Source organism: Coturnix japonica, chromosome 1 (assembly GCF_001577835.2).
Source record: "Coturnix japonica isolate 7356 chromosome 1, Coturnix japonica 2.1, whole genome shotgun sequence".
Classification (NCBI taxonomy): domain Eukaryota; kingdom Metazoa; phylum Chordata; class Aves; order Galliformes; family Phasianidae; genus Coturnix; species Coturnix japonica.
In genome coordinates, this window is record NC_029516.1 from 20,435,516 (window position 1) to 20,454,471 (window position 18,956).

The following is an 18,956-nucleotide window of genomic DNA, read 5'->3' on the forward strand; positions in this document are numbered from 1 at the left end:
CATCCTTTCTTATTTACTACAAAATATACTGAGCTTTTGAAAGTGTGACATTTAGCACCTGCTAAGCATAGGTGTTAAATGACTCCATCAAAACAGTAGTGAAAAACTAAAGCTCCCGAAGCATGATAAAGTACATGTAGGAGACAGTTTTAATTCACATCATCTGCTCATTGACTTTGGCTGAACTGAACTTCACAGGGAAAGAAAATGGTTGGAAAGAAGAAAAGAAAAAATGAAAGAAAAGAGGTACTGTCACAGAAAATGCCTGGTAAATCTTTCTTTCTTATCACATATTTCAAAGCTATTAAGGAAAATGGTCATTACTGATCACTTACTGGGTTTCCAGCCTGCAAAAAAAAGGATATTCTCAAGGTGAAGACTTAAGAAGATACTATTTAAAGGGAGTTCATAAGAATAGGGGAAATCAACTTTTTACATGGGTGATAGGACTAGGGGGAATGCCCCCATGTTAATAGACAAATGCTTTACAGATCTAGATTTGAAACAGACAGGAATGGCTCCTAAGAATATTAAAAAGGTAGGAAAAGCAAACACCAGAGAAATGCAAGTGTTCAGCACATCAGTGTCTCCAGAAGGAAAAAAAAAAAAAAAAAAATAGTGCGGTACTCCATCTTTAGAAAAAGGCCCATCTTTAACAAAAGCAATCTTTTATCATGACATTTAATGCATTAACAAGCCATGCCCCTGTCAGAACCACTGTCTCAGGCTGCAACAATGCAAACCTGCTAATGTGAGATTAGTTTAACAGATTTAGGAAACAAATAGCTGTCAGAAAGGTCTTCCAGCAGCAGAAGAGGCAAGATTACACTGGATACAAAGAAGCCCCACTGAATATAAGGCTGCAGAACGCTCCACTACACTACCAGGAGGGTTTATTGTTTATTCCCAACCACAGTGTTACTGATCTCCAAGTTCTATGTTCTGCGGTGACATTTAAAACCTTTTTTTTTTTTTTTTTTTTTCCCCCCTGATTTTTCCCCCCTCACATATTCAGGAAATGTTTAAATGGAGAAGCACTGCAACACTAAGAGATACAGGTGCCTAACCTGGGAGAGAACACCAGTAGATATCACACACATCCACTGCAGGCTGGAGAGAAGGAGGCAGGCACCTCATGCCCAAGGTTGCTGGGGACTTCTGCTCCAGTGAAGCCTTGCATTAAGCAAAACATTACAGTTTAATATTCCAAAGAAATTTCTGTATCTATTTCTGTAGGGGAAAGGAAAGAAAAAAAAAAGTGTTTCTTCATATTTTGCTCTTCTTTTCTGAAATCCTTGAACCACAACGTTCATACTGTGACTGAAAAGAAACAATTGAGCGCAAGCAACATGACAGAGAAACAAAGAGGGAGTTTTATTCCCATTCTTTACAAATACTGGCACCTAAAAAAGAACAGTACAAATCAAATTGCAGAGATGGGAAAATGTATCTGAGGAGACAGGCACCACAGTGAAGAGATTTCAGTTTTTACCTTTTCTCTTTGATACATTTCACAGTGTATTGAATGTAACCAGCATTGTGAGTCAATGGGAAGTTTAGAAAGAAGGGACTGTTCCCCGGTCCTAAAAAGTGATTGACATCCTTACAAAATAAGTTTGAAAACTTACATATCATAGCAAGTCCTAAACAGATTCACATATGTCAATTTAGGCCTCGCTCAAATCAAACTGCTTCTGCTAGAGCTTAATTCAAAAATGAGAAACTCAAGTGCATTTATATGCAGGTTCAGAGGCTCCTGCTTCTTGCATGAATTTTTTATAGGTTAAAACAGTGACGAAAAAGAGGCAATACTGCTTGCCAAGCAGATACAAAGACTGAACACATTAAATCCAGAATCTACAAAGAAAATAAAAATAGACTCCTTTCCAAAAGTTACATGTTCCTTAACACAGAGGCAGGTGTCACAAAGTCTACATCTCTTACTGTTAATTTCAGAGTACAAGTGCCTGTAGATTTACTACAACAAGCACTGTTGCAAGTGCGTTAGTTAGTTAGTTAGTACTAAAATAGATAATTATAACAAATTCTGTTCCTTAGCATCTGCCTACACTTCAGCCCACTGCCCAGGGTATATATGAGGCAACTTGCTCGCCCAGAGCATTCTGCTTACTTCAGCCAAGAAGTGGTAAACAAATTATGCTGGTATTGATGGGCTCTTTCCTGTCTCCAATCCAGCTTGCTCATAATGACCTCAGATTTTACTACACCACACTGTTGCTTGCAGTGTTGACATATACCCATTTTAATAAGCCTGTGGACAGCAAGATACCATCACAAAACATTCTGCGGATCTCAAGAACAGCTTCAGCACTGTGAGCTGCTGGTGAATGGCAGTCTCTGTGAGAGCAACATGATTTATAACCTGTATACACAGCCCCAGCAATTAAAATTCATGCCACATATCCCAGAATAAATAGGAGATGCCACTCCGATCCAAAGCCCTCAGAAATGTTTGGAAAGCTTTGAACTGACTGCAATGGGCTCTGGGTCAATCGCCAAATGTCCAAGTGTGTTTGTATCTCTTTTTTTCCCCTCTCAGTCTTTCTTATTCTTTTTTTCTTTTCTTTTTAATTACAAGAAGAAATCCACTCTCTACATTTTTCAGTCCCTCACATTTATTGCCAGCAAACCTCTGGCAAAAGAATGCCTTCCTTCTTCAGCGGGACTCACTGCAACCAGCAGAAGGTATATATACAGGGACTGAGAACATCACCTCAGTGTAAAACCAGTAACAAATCAGAAAGAAATTTGATTTTGAAATCACACAAGAAAAAATTTAGCAAGAAAGGAGATTTTTCTTCTTATGAAGTACAAAATAACTCAGGTCCAGAAGGAAAGCTTCAATGAGGCACATTGGATCTTTATAATGTGTTAAAAATCCACTCATGTAAATCTAATGCCGTTATAACCATCTTCCTTAAACACTCTAATTATAGTCTCCAAGCAGAAGTACATGAATAGCAAATTAAATAAGACCATTTAAATTATTTTATGCAAAGTAAAGATTTCGTACTTATTAAAGGAATTTAATACTAGAAGTGATCCTTGTTGAATGCAGATTGACAAGGAAGTTAAAGAATAAAACCTCATTTATTTTTATGCTACTTTATAAATTTTTCAAAGTCCAAGCTCTCTCACAATAGTGTACAGTAATTAGATTAAAACCACCTTCAAATACTCTCCACCACGTCTTTTACATTAAACATCCTGCAAAACCCACAATGTCTATATAATCATTTTACAGTGATTATCAAAACGATCATGAAATTAAATAAAGGTGGACAGACACAGATCCTTCCCCCCAGATAATGAAATCCTAGCACCATACAAAATATTGTGATTTAAAACCAAGTACTAAGCTCTCTTTCACTCCCTTTCTTTCATTTTAATAACGAGACACATTATATTGCAGAGCATGACTGTTACTATGCAGATTGGTTTCCAGAGTAGTTTTCAATAATCCCTTCAGATAGAAAAATATGAAGTTTCAGGGAAGAAAAGAAAGAAGAAAGAAAGAAAAAAAAAAAGAAAAAAAAAAAGATTAAAATAGTGAAGTCCTAAAGTTGATTAACAGTGAGTCCCCACAGAGGCGAAAGTAGACATTTCACGGCGGATGGTGCTGAAAGGGGAGAGCTCCAGCTCTGTGGTGTACTCATTGTCGTTGTCATCGCTTGTCACTGTTGAAGATTTCTGGATGCATTCATCGCAGCAGCAACAGCAACACTCCATAAAGGCCCGGCTAAAAGGTTTACAGAGACAGAAAAGGAGTACTGGTGTAACACAGGATTTAAAGAACAAGAGGAACTGGCTAATAAGATGGAGAAGATCCATCGTCTGGCGAGAGACCCCTGTGGCCATGTAGGCAGTCACAATGTTGCAGATGTTTTCAGGAATTATGCAAAACCCATATAAAATGGTCAAAGCCACCACTGTGCAGTTCATCTGACTTTCAAGCTGAATTTGTCGCTTGTTCCCTCTTGTGCAAGCCTTTTCTGCCCTCCTGATTTTCCTTGCTGTTACCAGGGAGCAAGTAATAGTGAAAAGAGTTGGCAAACAAAAATAGCAGCCAAAATACCACCAGAGCCTTGCCCCATCGTACGTAAGAGCCAGCACATAGATGGTGTCGGGCAGCGCGGTGGAAATCTTCACCACGCAGCGCTCCCCGGGGGGGCTGCCGCTGTACTCGGGGTCCTCCTTGATCAGCTGGCGCAGCACTACCTCTGGCAGTGCCAGCAGCAGGGCCCCCACCCAAATGACGGCCAGCTTGGCTGTCGTCGAGGTGCAGTTCTCAATCATCTCATAGTACATCTGCACGTTGGTGGCAGCACGGAACCGGTCGATGCAGAGGGCACAAAGTGTGAATGTGGTAACTCCAAGGGAGGCCACCTGCAAAGGAGAAAAGGCAAAGGCAGTTAAAACAAGTGCTGCCTGAAAAGGGAACAAAAAGGACAGCTACAAGGCTACAGTCCACCATTCCTTAGAGAGAGGGCAAACTTTGTCTCTTTCAAAATCCACCTGGTCCACTAACAATGTCAGTCTTCTTGAAGATGGAAGATGAAGTCCTGAATTTGCTCAGGCAGAGGGGGAAATTGTACACTGGTATACTCTTTCACAGTTAAAGAGAGCTCAATATGCAACATGAAGCACCAACTAAGTCTAGATCTTTGACTGACAAAAACAAAGCAAAATCCAGTTTTGGGCTACTGATGTAAGAAACAGTAGAGGCGCCACAGGTAAGACCTTTGAACTTAGCTTCCAGCATTTGCTGATCTACCATTCTACATGCTTTTTAAAGAATACATCCTTCTGTTGTGCTGTCTACAGACAATTATTTCAGCTTCGTATTATGCTGTCCTGGAGGTCCGTGCCAGCACTCATACAACTCTGAATGACATGAACATCATGGAACTGACCAATATCAAAAAAACCCTTCCTTCCCCCATTTTTCTGAGGAGTAGTTTTCTGAAAGATCACTTCCACCATAAGGACTGGAACTGAAGTCAAAAAGAGAAAGATGGGAGAGTCCTACTTCAGCAGAAGTTCAGTTACACCCCATAACATGTTCAGTGAGCAGGTGGGGAATCATAATGTCAAAACCTTAGAAGTCTTCAAAATTTAGGAACACTACAGATTAAGCACCCACTGAATGGAGAAGAGCTCAACAACTGCTGTTGTGGACTTGGGTTTTAAGTGAAATTTCGATGGGATGTGGACTTATAAAGACATTCTGGGCTGCAAGTTCAAAAAGACTACATGGAAATCTTCAGACTTCCAAAGACTTCGAGGGAAATATACATATATATATATATATAATGACTATAATAGTTAAGCTTTAATAATCTGCATTCAATATTTAATATAGAAAACATGTCTCAAAAAAAACTAGGCATAATTTCATAGGAGACGTCCTGTGCAACAGTATACTGCAAACCAGGAGAAATGGCACAAGTTCCATTGTGTGTATTATTAAAAGGTGAATTTGACAGACTTCTCAATTATATAAGGAGCAAGTAGAGAGCAATGAGCATGGTCTAGCTTTAGTAACCATAATTCTATGCATAAATAGAAATTTGAACTATCATGAAATACAATTTCCTATCATTCTATCCTGTTTATAATTAAATTTCCTGAAAACAAATTTGCAAGAGGACTATATACATTTTGGCCTAATCCTGTTTTGAATAAATTCAGCTTCAGTTCAAATTCAAAGCAGAACTCCCATTAACTTCAATCAGAGAAGGATTAGGCACTCTGTTGCATTCTAATTCATTTATTTTCTTGGGTTTGTGTGCTTCTGTTCTGCTGGAAATGTGTTGAAGCAAAAGAAAAGAGACTGTTAAAACAATATTCCTAATAAATTTTAAAAAAGCTTATTTTTATCATGAGTAAGCCACATGTCTGTGCAATTAACTGGCAAATCTGGGGTAATATTAAGGTGTCCACCATAAAGTCTGCTTACGCAAATTTGATGTATAATAACATATTTAAATTTTATGTTGGGTTCAAAAGTACACTGACTTCCTGTCAGTGTCTTGTTTGACACTGCATTCTTGTTTATGCACCTCTTGCAAAAAGTTTTGCAAAGATAGGCAGTACAATTACATGCAATTATATGAATGCACTGTTAATTTCTAAAAGCATAATATTTCTATAATTGAACACCAGTGAAAAATATTGGGAACTTGGGATCTGAACTGCCAAGCATTGCCTTAGTTATATAACTCTTTGAAGCAGCTTTCTAGAAGATGAAATGAAGATATGATACCTTATTAACTAACCTTCAACATCAGGAATAATTGATAGTGACTAAACAGTACTGTAAACATTTTTAATGAGCAAATCTATTAATATAGGGAGTTAAACTGTTGGACAGTGTTCAGAGAAAGCTTGATAAATGTCAGCAAAATAAAGAAATAAATAGATAGATAGATAGATAAATAAATAAAAACAGCTATAGAAAAATCACAGCTATAGGGAAATCTTTAAAAACAGTGCTAATGCTAGCTAATGAAAGATGATTTCCACATATCACTTCTGAGAGCCACATTTCCAGATCTGAAAATAGTGACTTTTTTTGAAAAACATTTGGGTGTGTGTGAAGTCTTCGATTTCCTTAGAGTGATAGCAAAGCCTTTCGCCAGTATGTCCTGCTGAAATAACAAAAGGGTCTGGGACTGAGCTCCCAACAATTATGGGAGACAGGGAAATATCTGAGACTCAGAAATGAAGAGAGATTAAAATAAATCATCAGAACAGAAGAAAAACTGCATTTTTGTACAGTAATGTTTTCCTTCTCTGCTCTTGTTTTAATACAGCAATGTGAGTATCTCCCCCCACTCCCTAGAACACACACTTTCATTGTTTCAGCAATCCATTACAAACAGGCAGTTATACAGTAGCTAAGACATTAAACTCTGTAGCTGTTAGGCTGGCCTAATGAAAGAAGACATGTCTACCATGAACAAACATAACCTACGGGGCTCCTGTCACATTAATTGACCAGAAACTTGGAGGCTTAAAACAGCGAAATAGAGCAAGAGAAAACAGCTAAGAACAGTGGAAGTCGGCTTTGAAAATTCTCCCATGGATTTACTGATCAAACAAGATTTAAAAAAAAAAGCCAGTGCATCCCTGGAATAGGCAATGCTTTCCTGTTTTCTGTAGATTAATGGAGTTAGATGACATGGGAAAGCCTACAAAAAAAACACCAAAAAAACAACAAAAGCCAAACAAAAAAGCCAAGCAGATGAACAGGGATTCACTCCAGCTGACTTGGTTGAAAGGCAGTGCAGCAATGTAAGGGGGCTCTAATTAATTATCCCCCTACACTCTCTCTGTATTGCAGTATATGAATAATAGACAGCAAAATCAATGGCTGCTGCTTTCCTCCTATGTGGGCAAGAACTGGAGCACACATTCTGCATGTTCATACAGTCTCACTTTATGGGTGTTTCTTCATAGCAGTCATACTAGAAATTATGTCTAAGCTGAAAATGTGAAAGCCACAGAAGTCTCCCTTTTTTATCTGTTACTTTGCCCTGATATAATAGCAGAATAATGGTGATGAGGAGAAATTAAAAGGACGAATTAACAAATCCCGAAACAGCATAAAGCTGCATGGCACTTAATGGTGCTCTTCTTGTTGTAACAGATGAGTGTCTGATACACAGTTGCAGCCTTAATTTCAACAACCTGGCAGGAAATGAAGCCAGTCAAGGTTGAGTAAGGCTCAGCAGCTTTGGATGGCCGCTTAGTTGTCTAATTTATTTCCATGCAGTCCCTATGAAGATTCTTCTTCAGCCTCTGAACATTTGGGGTGACATCAGTTTACATTCTTCTCTTAATAGATTGTATCAAAAAGGTCCCCAGATATCTAACCGTGTATCTGATCTTAGAAGGTGGGTGGGAAATAACCTCCACTGAGATGGGCAGAGGACAGCTATGTAAGGGACCAGCCACAGCACACACACAAAAGAAGGCACTGTTGTTACAAGAGACTCTTAATATTCTGGTTCCTTTGACAGTACTGACAGGAATGTTACTGGGCACAGCAGTGCTCTTTTGAGACACTGCATAAACCTTCAGTCATTAGCTCATCAGCTGTTAGTCAACTGTGTCAAAGCTCATTTGGGGAACTGAGGCTACAGAGAGCAACAGTAAACCCATGAAATGCTCATCATAATTGCATCAGTTCTCCCCATCCCTACAATATTCCTCTTTCGTGAGCTTTAACAATTACCAAAATGTTCCCAGGCCTTCCCTGGCCTGTCCTAGTTCTTCTCCTGGCTGTGGTCCCACAGTGTTTGGCCCCAGGAGCAGAGCCTTGGCTGCCCAGGGGAACAGCAAGAGTGTTGTAGGGTGAGCAACACCAGCGCAAACGAGACTCCGAATTCTCTCTCAACAATACCTGTTTGACAAGATAAAGGTAACAAAAACAAGATCAGAAAATATCCTGACTATAAGACTCGAGTGAAAAAGTTGAAGAACCAATTCTGTGAGTTAATTAAAAAAAGAAAAAAAAAGTCACTCAGTCTAGCAAAGCGAAGTCCAAGAAGTGATAGTGCTGTTATCTACTAATAAGTCTGCATAGAGATACAAAAGTTGCTTAAGCTGAAGGACAAATTAATATACAGAAAGGAAATCAACTAATTATGAGCAACTCAAGGAAATGAGAGTGACCATGAATCAACCAAAGCATGATGATGTGGAGCATGCTTTCTGATCGAGAACTGAGTGGAATAAGTGTAGGCTGAGTTTTATGGATCCACACAGTTATAGCCACAGAGTTCTGAGAAATGTCTGTTTTACCAGCTGAAGCTGGATTTTCTTCACTACAAGGCAGAATGAGTAACCAAACATTCCCCCATTAAAAATACAGAAGCTAAACTGCAGAAAAGTTTGATAACCATGACGAGCGCAGCTTTTTCTCAGCTCTCAGTGACACTCCCTAAGCTTTTCCCACCTATTCCTGTTATATCATATAAACAATTTTTTTATTTCCTTTTTTTAATCCAAGTCATTACCGTCTATAGCATTATTATGGCTGGTTCTACATCCTAACCAAATGTCACAGCTTTAGAGTACATTAATGCAGTACATCGTGATGACTATTGTAAAGTTACCAGCTTTGCTTAAGATAAATAAACAAAGTTAGCACTGACAATATTTTTCTTGTGCTACTCTACACTTGTAGAGAGTCCAATACTAAGACTGGACAGTTACAACATGAGCAAGAAACTGGAAACTGCTATTATGGAGATGTTCCACACACATGGAAAAAGGGGTACAATATGGCTGTTTCCAGTACTTTTAACATTCATATGAGGAAGGTATAAAGCACACACATTTTGTGTGTTTCCTACCCTTCTAAATGTCCTAAGAGTAATATTCAGAATTAACTTCAGTGAGCAGTTCTTGAATTCTGTTGGAAATAAAAGCCAACCAGATTGTCAGGGCACTGGAAATAGCTATTAGACTATGCCATATGCTGATCCAGAGGGCTGGAAAAATCACAGAACACATTGCTTTTGTCCATTTTCTTATTTGAAATCTACCCCGCTACCATACAAGCAAATTAAAATTACTTTTTATTATTATTTTAAGAAAGAAAAGAGCACTGTTCTCCACTGAGGATCACATTCTCATCTCTCTACACAAGGGACATCTGTGCTAACTCCTAATATTAACAACATGGAGCTACTGCTAAAAATCTGCCTCCTCTCTGCAGGAAAAATCTGATCATATGGAGAAATGACAGCCCTATGCTCATCCTACAGTCAGTGGCACTGGGATGGCAGACGCTGTTTTTTTCACCCCACACATATGTAACTTAAATATTACTGACCTAATTTAAAGCCTAGTCTGACACAAATTCATTTCTATGCTGAAATGCCACATGCAAAATTTAAGACAAAAGCAAAATTTTATGGACAATTTATGACTCCCTAAGGACAAGGTTTGTAAAGGAGAGAAAGGTTGACTGAACAGCAGCTATCACAGTGCTGCTAATGCCTAAGGGGCAAAGATATACTAGCACTTGTTTCTTAAAAAAAAATAATTATTGCGTGATAAGTGCTGAAGGTATTCTGCTAAGAATGAGACACATGCAGCCATTGCTCTGGAAAACCTTCAGTTTGAAGCCTTGATACTGCAAATTTCTATGTGGATCTTCATCTGTGACCTAGAGGACTTTCTGGAGGATCAAGTGACTGAGTCCAAGGAAGTCAAAGAAGAGGCAAAGATACAGAACAGATGGCTCAGACCAAACAGATAATACATAGCTTTTTAACACTCCCATTACAAACTTAAAACAAGGATGTCTTCTGACAGCTTTGGAACAGGCAAGGATGGCCTCTTCCTCTGCGCTGCTCATTCACCTCTAGCAAATAAAAGAGAGAAAGGGGAAAAAGCCTTACCTCAAAATTGCCCTCAGAGGGTCGGCTCCAGGGAAGGGGGAAAAAAAAAATAAAAAAATCAAATCAATCCTTAGACTTTCAACCAACTCAGAATACTAACAGTGATAGCTTTTCTGGAATGGAAGTTACCCACCAGAAACCAGAGATGCCACAAATTGATTGCCAGAACTGCACAGGGTTATAAAATAACCTCTGCAAACCCTTATTCTGGATTCTTCCCCTGTCCTAAATCACTACACCTCTATAAGTAGTTTGTCTCAGTCTGACAACACCAAGTGTGATGTCTGCTTCCAACTACTGCCCTCCAACTCACCAAGTTCCTCACAGAACCTCTGGGATCAGAATACACACCATTTGAAAAAGCTTCTTTTTCAAGCCTGAAAGACAGTTCCTAGTCCCAGTTGACACAATCCATTTGTCATCTTGGCAAGCTGCTTTGGGCTTTAGGAAACTTACTTAACCTCTTAACTATCGGCTTCCAGGATTAAAACAAAAACTAAAAATGCTGCTTTACAGAACTGTTACACTGAATAGATGTGAAATGTACAGAAGCATAGTAAAACTATTAATTTTGTTCACATCCACACTTCAGAGTTAATTCGGAGTCGAGAAAAATGTAAGGCATTAATCTGTATTAGGTAAAAAGAAACTATATTCCATACTTCTGTTTTTTTCTGCTTCAGTTGCTGAAATGATTGGGTATGCTTAAACAAGGACCAGCAAAGGGTTGCAGACTGGCAGGTCTTCTAGGAAGGGAATTAGCCAAAGTCATTGCTTTTGTATCATTGCTTACCCTGTACCTCCTGATTCTGAAAAACACTGATTAAAGTATATGGAAGACAACTTACAAATGAACACTGTGTGGAAAATCACTTCAGACATGGCTACACAAACTAGACTTCAAAATATCAGCAGAGAAGTCAGAAAACATGAAGAACTGAGTAAAGAACTAAAACTGTAAAGGAAAAGCACAACTCTACACATCCTTATGAGTAGAGTAGTTGACAAAATTTAGAATCATAGAATCATTAAAACTGGAAAATAAATCGGTGAGATCAACTGGTGATCAACTAGTCCAACCATCAACCCATTACCACTGTGCTCACTAAACCATGTCCATCAGTGTATTTTCTTGAACACATCCAGGGACAGTGACTCCACCTCCCTGGGCAGTACCTGCCAATACCTCATCACTCTTTCAGAGAATAATTTTTTCCTAATATCCAACCTGAAACTTCCCTGGTGCAACGTGAGGCTGTTAATTCTCATCCTATCTACAGTTACCTGGGAGAAGAGGCTGACCCCCACCTTGCTGCAAACTCCTTTCAAGTAGTTGTAGAGTGCAATTAGATCTCCTCTCCTCCAGACTAAACAGGCCCACAATACTTGTGTTCCTGACCTTTCACCAGCTTTGCTGCTTTCTGGATACCCATTTGTTCCACCTCTCTTCTCAGTCAGTGCTTTCAAATTTACTCTAACAAAATAGTATCAACAACCAAAGACCAGTAAAGTTTTTGGTGGAGATAACTTCATCTACTTCAAACATCTTCATCACTTAAAGACCACGAACAGAAGAACTGACTCATTCAAGTTCCTCCTTGGTCACGTGTACATTATTCCTTATGCAACTAGATCCAGGACACAGTTTTAAAGAATAGTTACAGGTGACTAAACTGTGATAAAATATCAGAGAATGGTTTGTGTTGGAAGGGATCTCAAGGATACACAAGCTCCAATCCCTCTGCTGCATGCAGGGTTGTCAGCCTCCATATCTAGTACTAGACCAGGCTGCCCAGGGCCCCATCCAACCTGGCCTTGAACAACTCCAGGCACGGGACATCCACAACCTCTCTCAGCTTAAATCATGTGGCTTAAAGGTATTTGGTCACAGCAATTCTTTATTACGCATGGGAAAACTGCCTTTAAAATTAAATGTTTTGAAGATTTCCACCACTGGAAGCTCAACATTTATTTATTCAAATGTACTTGAAGGTATTGTAAAACATTTTCCCCAGGGTTTGTGCATATGTGTTATCACTGGCAACAGATGTTTTGTTGAAATTCTGTATGATACCCATTGAACAGCACAAATAAAGGAACAATTGGCCACAGGAGGCTAAGCACTCAAGAAGAACACTTCTTCATTTAATTGAAACTTCTGAGCATAATGCAAAGCAAGCTTGAGTTACGCTAAAATGCATTCATCACCACACTGCTTCCTCTAAAAAAAAAATCAGCTATCCCCTACTACCTAATCCTGTGCAGTTGTTAGAGTACAGGGTAGTACAAGAGGGTTTGGTTCAACAAGGCTCCTTGGTGTTTGAAGGGGAGATGACGTGTCTGGATCTACAGCCCTGGGTGAGATGTGAGCATACAAGGAGAGCTGACATATGAAACTAGAAGTGCAGACACTGAAACAGACACTAAAAAGAACAAAACATTGAGTTAACTAACAAGAAAAAACACTGACAACAGCTCAAAATGTGTCCATCTCAAGGACAATGCTAGTAGTACTTCACAAAGGTCTGGAAAGTTCCCCCGAACGCAACCATCTACAACTTCTTTCTCGAGAAGCTGAGAATTCATTCCCCTCTATTTGCCTGAGAACAGGATGAGAGTGCCCATGTATGTTACACTGGGGTAGTTAGTGTCTGACATTTGGCTGTTACGATGGCACTGCTAATGGAGCCGAGGCTGCCCAGGGGACAGGTCTGCTCCATGTCTGCAGTGTTCCTAGTGGTGTCAGCATTGACGGTAACACCCATGAGGTCGGAACTGCACTCAGAAAGTGGCAGACATTGGCTCTAATTCCCACCTCTGTCTCCTCAGGGTCAAATCATAGAATCATAGAAATACTTTAGTTGGAAGGGATCTTTAAAGGTCATCTAGTCCAACTCCCCTGCAATGAGCAGTGTTTTCTTCTACTTACTGCTCCCAGGGTGACGAATATTCTTTACATGCGTATTATACTTAATGACTAATGAACAAAATATGTACAGTTCTGGGAGTGACATGGTACCTCAAGGCTCTCTCTACTCAGTTGTTCGCCTCAGATACAACTTAATTAAATTTCCTCTGGGAAGAGGAGAATGACCCCAGTAATGACCAAGCCTCAGACAGGCACCATTGGGCTGGTCCATCATCAGTGGATGGCTGACAGTTCTTGAATAAAAGTTCAGCTGTGGGCATCTGAGGAACTTTAAAGTGAAAACTAAGGTGACATTAGAGAATAAAGGAGGGGTCAGCAGCTGCCTGATGCCTTCAGGATTACAGCTACATTTGACAGCTCCATTTCAGCTCAGGTAATTCAGAAGGGGGGAGAAGGGAGGGGAAAGTACTGAAATACTAAACTTAGATCACTACTTTAAATAAAGTGGTCACACTTTAACTGAAGCAGGAACTACTCATCTACTGGATAACACAGCATCCCTAGAAGTGAATTCAGAGCTCTCAGAAGCTCCTGCCCAAAGCTCCTATTAGCATTCTCAACAAATACATATTTCACCCTTCACTTCTTCCCAAACCCAGGTCAATGGAGTGTACCCTAAGCTTTCCAGATCACGGCATCAGTATACTAACTGGCTTCAGTTCCTCTGAGTACATCACAGCTCCACTCTTTGTCCAGTACTGCAAGTAACAGAGTGCATCACACAGAACAGAAGTGATGGCAGTGTAGTGGCTGCACGCTCTATCTTAAGACCTCCATAAAAGTATCGTTTGGCAGCTGATAGTGGAGACTGATATTCTATGTATTAATAACAGGGTTAATTTTTTTCTTCCCTTTTTCACACCTCTAGTATCGCATTTGTACTACAAGCAAATCAACAGTTTCTTCTCAGCTTCCAGTTTAGAGAATAACACTGAGCAGAAGGATTTGGGCGAAGAGCAGAGAGAGACAGCATACCGGGCTCCCACTCCATCTCACCCCTCATCTCCAGCACATGAATCCAACTCTCCTCCAACCTATCCCAACTCAATCCCCGAGTCATTTCACTTTAAGGGGGGGGGGGGGGAAAAGAAAGAAAGACTAAAACTTGTAATCAAACGTTGCGAGTACTCCTCGCCTTTTCAGCACCACGAGGAGCGATAAAAGTTTGGCAGAACTCGCACGAGAGGAAGCGCTCAGCCGGAGATACGGGGATCCCGGAGCTGCCACCCTGACTGACCACGGGACGCCCCCCGGAGCACGGGACCCCACGCTACGACACGAGGGCTGCCCGGGATCCGCTCGCCCCGCCGTTACCTCGATGTAAGGGACGATTTTGCAGGAGAAGTCCTCTAGGAGCCACTTCTTGGTAAGCTCCTGGAAGATGACCAGAGGAAGGCAGAAGAAGAGGATGAGGAAGTCCCAGAAGGCCAGGTTGGCCAGCAGGGAGTTGGAGATGCTCCGCATGTAGTAGTTGTGCCACACGATGCACATCACCGAGAGGTTCCCGATGATGCCGATGCCGAAGATCACCACGGAGAGGCACATAACGGCGTAGGCGCCGTACGACTCCTCGGTCAGCGGGTAGAAGGGGTTCCGGAGCCGGGCTCGGCGCCCCGTACCATTGCCGCGGCCCCCGGCGGCGCTCTCACCACGGGCAGAGCCGTTCAGCGGCAGCCACCGGGGGCCGCTCCCCGCCGCCGCCCCGACCCCGCTCTCGCTGCTCCGCGCCCGCCGCCGCCCGGGCTCCGCCTCGGCCCCGCGCCGGGGCACAGCGGCGACGGCGCGGCGGCCCGGGGGGGCGAGAGGCGTCGGCGCTGAGCTGGAGCGCTGCGGGGGCGCCGGCAGAGCAGAGCCGGCGACGGGGAGCAGGGCGCAGGCGGCCCAGGCGCCCAGCACCGGGCAAAGCAGGGCGAGGGGAGCGCGGAGCTGCCGCATGGCCGGGAGGCGGCGGGGCTCAGCCGCTGCCCTTCGGCTCGGCGGGGCTGGCGGCGGGGGACATACCCGCACTCGGAGCTGAGCTTCTCGCCGCCTCCCGGGGCAGTGCCCGAAAGTTGTGCCGCCGCCTCCGCCGCGCGGAGTTAATGTAGCGTGTGCGGGGCCGGGAGGACCCCCCCCGGCGCTCCGCCCTTCCGCGGGAGCGCTGCCGCCCCGCCGCCTGCCGCCTATTTACATCCAACAGCGGGCAGCGGGGCTCTCGGCTGGGAGAGGTCCCCCGGGAACGCCGCCCATACCCGGGTGACCGCGGCCACCGGCTCCTCCCGGAGAGAACAGGTTGTCGCGCGGAGCGCAGCGTGTTTGAGATCTTTGCCAAACTCCGTCCGTCGGCAAGCAACGCGCTCGGGGTAGATGCAGTCCCGGGACCGACCCCTGCAGGATGCTCCCGCCTCCGGCTGCAGCGAGAGGGCGGCGACCGCAGCTCCGTGCGGGAGCTGAGAGGTGCTGGTCGGCGGGTTGCTCCCGGCTCAGCCCGGTGCCGCTGTCAGCCCGGTGCCGCTCGGTCCAGCTCTGCCCAGCCCGGCTCGGCGCAGCGGCGGCTGGGGGCGCGTCGGAGAGACGGGCGAGCAGCGCGGCTGCCCCGCAGTGCGCAAGCGCCGCCCGGCGGCACGGAGGGACCGATCCGGCTCCGGCGAGTCCGATTTTAGTCGGTGATGGAAGATGTGGCCCAAAGCACCACCCTTACGACTGGACTGCGCCGGAGGCATCCCCGGATGGTGCTGAGACCCATGAAGGCTGCTCTGCTTTTTTGTTTGTTTGTTTTGTTAGTTTATTTTCCTGTTTTGAGCGTCTTTTAACGCTTATGTTTGTTGTCCTTGTTCTGTCTGATAAACTTTATAGCTCTTCCTTCTTGCTTCCTTGATTTTTATATAATTCAAGCGTTTTTTTAGCTAAACAAAGTTGGATACGCTAACCTGTAAGTAGCCTGAAGCTCTGTGCAGCTCCTCCCCACCACCTTTAAAAGTTTTACACTCTTTCTAAGAAGCACATTGAGAAGTGTTCTTGTTCCCCACCCTTGAGCTGAAGCCGTTCTGTTAGATCAGTAAGCAGCTGGAGCTGTGCTCCATGGCTGTGCGTCTAACAGAGCTGTGGGCTCCTCTTGTGGACAAGTGTTGCGACCCCGAGCACAAGGAGTGTGTTTGCAGGCTTTTTGTCTTAATGACCAACAAAGGAAAATGTCAGTCTGCAGTGACAGAAAATACATGCTGCACGCACACGGAGCCAACCTGCCAGATGCAATCAGGAACACGCTGCTGTTGCTTTGTCTCCGCAGGGCAGAGGCAAGATGTAATGCCCATAAGATTCTTTGTATGGATTGTTTTCTTACAGTTTATTTCACAGAATTATTTGAGTTAGAAGGGAACCTTAAAGATCATCTAGTCCAACTCCCTTGCAATGAACAGGGACACCTACAGCTATGTCAGTTTGCTCAGAGCCCTCTCCAGCCTGACCTTGAGCGTCTCCAAGGACAAGGCATCCACCGCCACTGGGCAACCTGTTCCAGAGCCTCACCACCCTTATTAAAAATCTCTTTCCTCATATACAGTCTAAATCTTACCCCTTTTAGTTTGTGATCGTTTCTCCCTGTCCCATCATATCACACCCTGCTAAAGTCTGTCTTCTACTTTCTTAGAGCCCCCCTTTAGGTACTGAAAGGCTGTTTTCAATCTCCCAGAGCTTTCTCTTCTCCAGGCTGAACAGCCCCAGCTCTCTCAGCCTGTCTTGGTAGGGTAGTGTTCCAGGTGAGGTCTCCCCAGCACAGAGCCGAGGGCAGGATCACCTCCCTCAGTCTGCTGGCCACTTTTGATGTAGCCCAGAATCTGGTTGGCTTTCTGGACTGGACAAACAATAACCCACCCAAGTGGCAGAAGGGAAGCATTGCATCAAGGCACTCGCTGGACTGACTTTGCTTTCAACAGAGGGCAAAGTGCCTGGGATCAGGAGCATCCAACATCATCTACATTGAGTGTCTGGAGGTGCCCCAGTACACTACCTACACCAGAAGGATGACAAAAATTGACCTTTGAGTGGCTAAAAGGAGTGAATCCTGTCCCACACTAACTGAAGAGCAGTGCCTTTCCATGGTGGTCGCACAGAAAGCTCTCAGGACCCAGGTGCCATCCTGCTCCTGACGCCATTCTCACACATAGAGTTGGAATGTAACTGTGGGCAGCCTGAAATGTTTCTAAGCATGTGGAAACAGGTATAATAAATTTGGCACTGCTGCATGGAATGCTCCTTAATATAAGTTATGCTATTATTCTTCCTTAGCAATGTGTCATCTCATGGACTTAAATGACCAAGGTAGTAAATATTTTTTAACTAACAAGAGTGTCTTTAAATAGAAAAATAGCAGGAGAACAAGGGAATGGTAAATACATTTAACCTTTTTTTTTTTTTTTTTTTTTTCTTTCTTATTTTTTTCCCCCATTTGATTCTTTGGAGCTCAGCTGGTGTATAAAAGGAGTTAATGATGCTAATGAGCTTACATTTACTGCGCCTTTCTTCCTGAAGAGTCCCAAAGGGCATTACAAGCAGATATGATAAATTCACTGCTTGTTCTTAAAGGATACCGAGGAGTATTTTTCCTGGCTTTGTATGGAGCAGCAGACAGCAGTCAGCAGTCAGCAGGTGCACTGCCCTTCTTCTTGCTCCTGGAAGAGCTATGCATCTGTAAGAAGAAGGTTAAGCAGCACTCAGTTTACATCAGTGATCCTTTAATGGTGAGATAAGAACTGAGTCCTGCATCCGTTTTCTAGTGTCAGCAGTCTGCCTGCTCATAACAGAGACAATTGATTTCTGAACACAAAAAAGATCCCATAAATTATTGTTCTCTGCTTACAGTTTTGTCATATTTCTCTTATTTCATTAACTATTTGGATCATTACAAAGAGAAGCACTGGACAAATATATATATATCTATGTATATATAGTGTTTTATGGCCATGCAGCCCTGCTTGGAATGGAGGAGCTTGTCTTATTTGTATGGAGTGATAAAAGAGCTATTCTGCTCTTTTGCCTTGCTGAAAGCTTTACATAAAGGGGTGCCAGAGGAATGATATTCCCCACTGGTTTCATATCTCATTGGGTCACAGTTCTGTGCGGATTTAGGACTGGCAGGTGGCCTCTGCACCTCACTACAATGACTTCATTCTGCCATCTGCAAAGGTCCTCCTTCATTGCCTCTGCACAGAGTTACTTTGCTGCCAGAATGGTCCCCTGTTTGCTACTGCTACCCTGTTGGGTGCTGAAAATCAGCATCTGAAGGTTTGGCTTTCCCAGTTTCTTTCACTGCAAACATTCAATTACAAATTTGCTGCAATCTGTTTGTTTGTTTGCTTATCTGTGTTTTCATTTGTTTGTTTTGCATGTGTCTTTATTCCTTCAGATCAGTTTGCTATTCCCTGCAGCGGGATCATCCTTCAGGACAAAGCTCTGCTCTGTCATGTTGAGATGCCGCCTCCAGTTCTGTCAGCTTTCACAGCTCAGAGTGTGCTCCGCTGCTGAAGGAGCTCTGGAGCTGTGACAGCCTTCCCACCAATCCATGCATCAGCCTGAAAACGGCCTTGTGAGCCATCAGCAGACAATGAGATTCA

General features: G+C 43.0%; 1 protein-coding gene across 1 annotated transcript; it reads right to left on the reverse strand.

Moving 5' to 3' along the window:
* Window positions 1-1,350: 1,350 nt before the first annotated feature.
* GPR37 (G protein-coupled receptor 37) lies at window positions 1,351-16,153 on the reverse strand. Its single transcript, XM_015853213.2, has 2 exons — window positions 14,680-16,153; window positions 1,351-4,407 (listed from the first exon to the last, which is right to left on the reverse strand). The coding sequence occupies exons 1-2, from the start codon at window positions 15,298-15,300 to the stop codon at window positions 3,589-3,591; spliced, it is 1,440 nt and encodes a 479-aa protein (XP_015708699.1). The 5' UTR covers window positions 15,301-16,153; the 3' UTR covers window positions 1,351-3,588.
* Window positions 16,154-18,956: the final 2,803 nt, after the last annotated feature.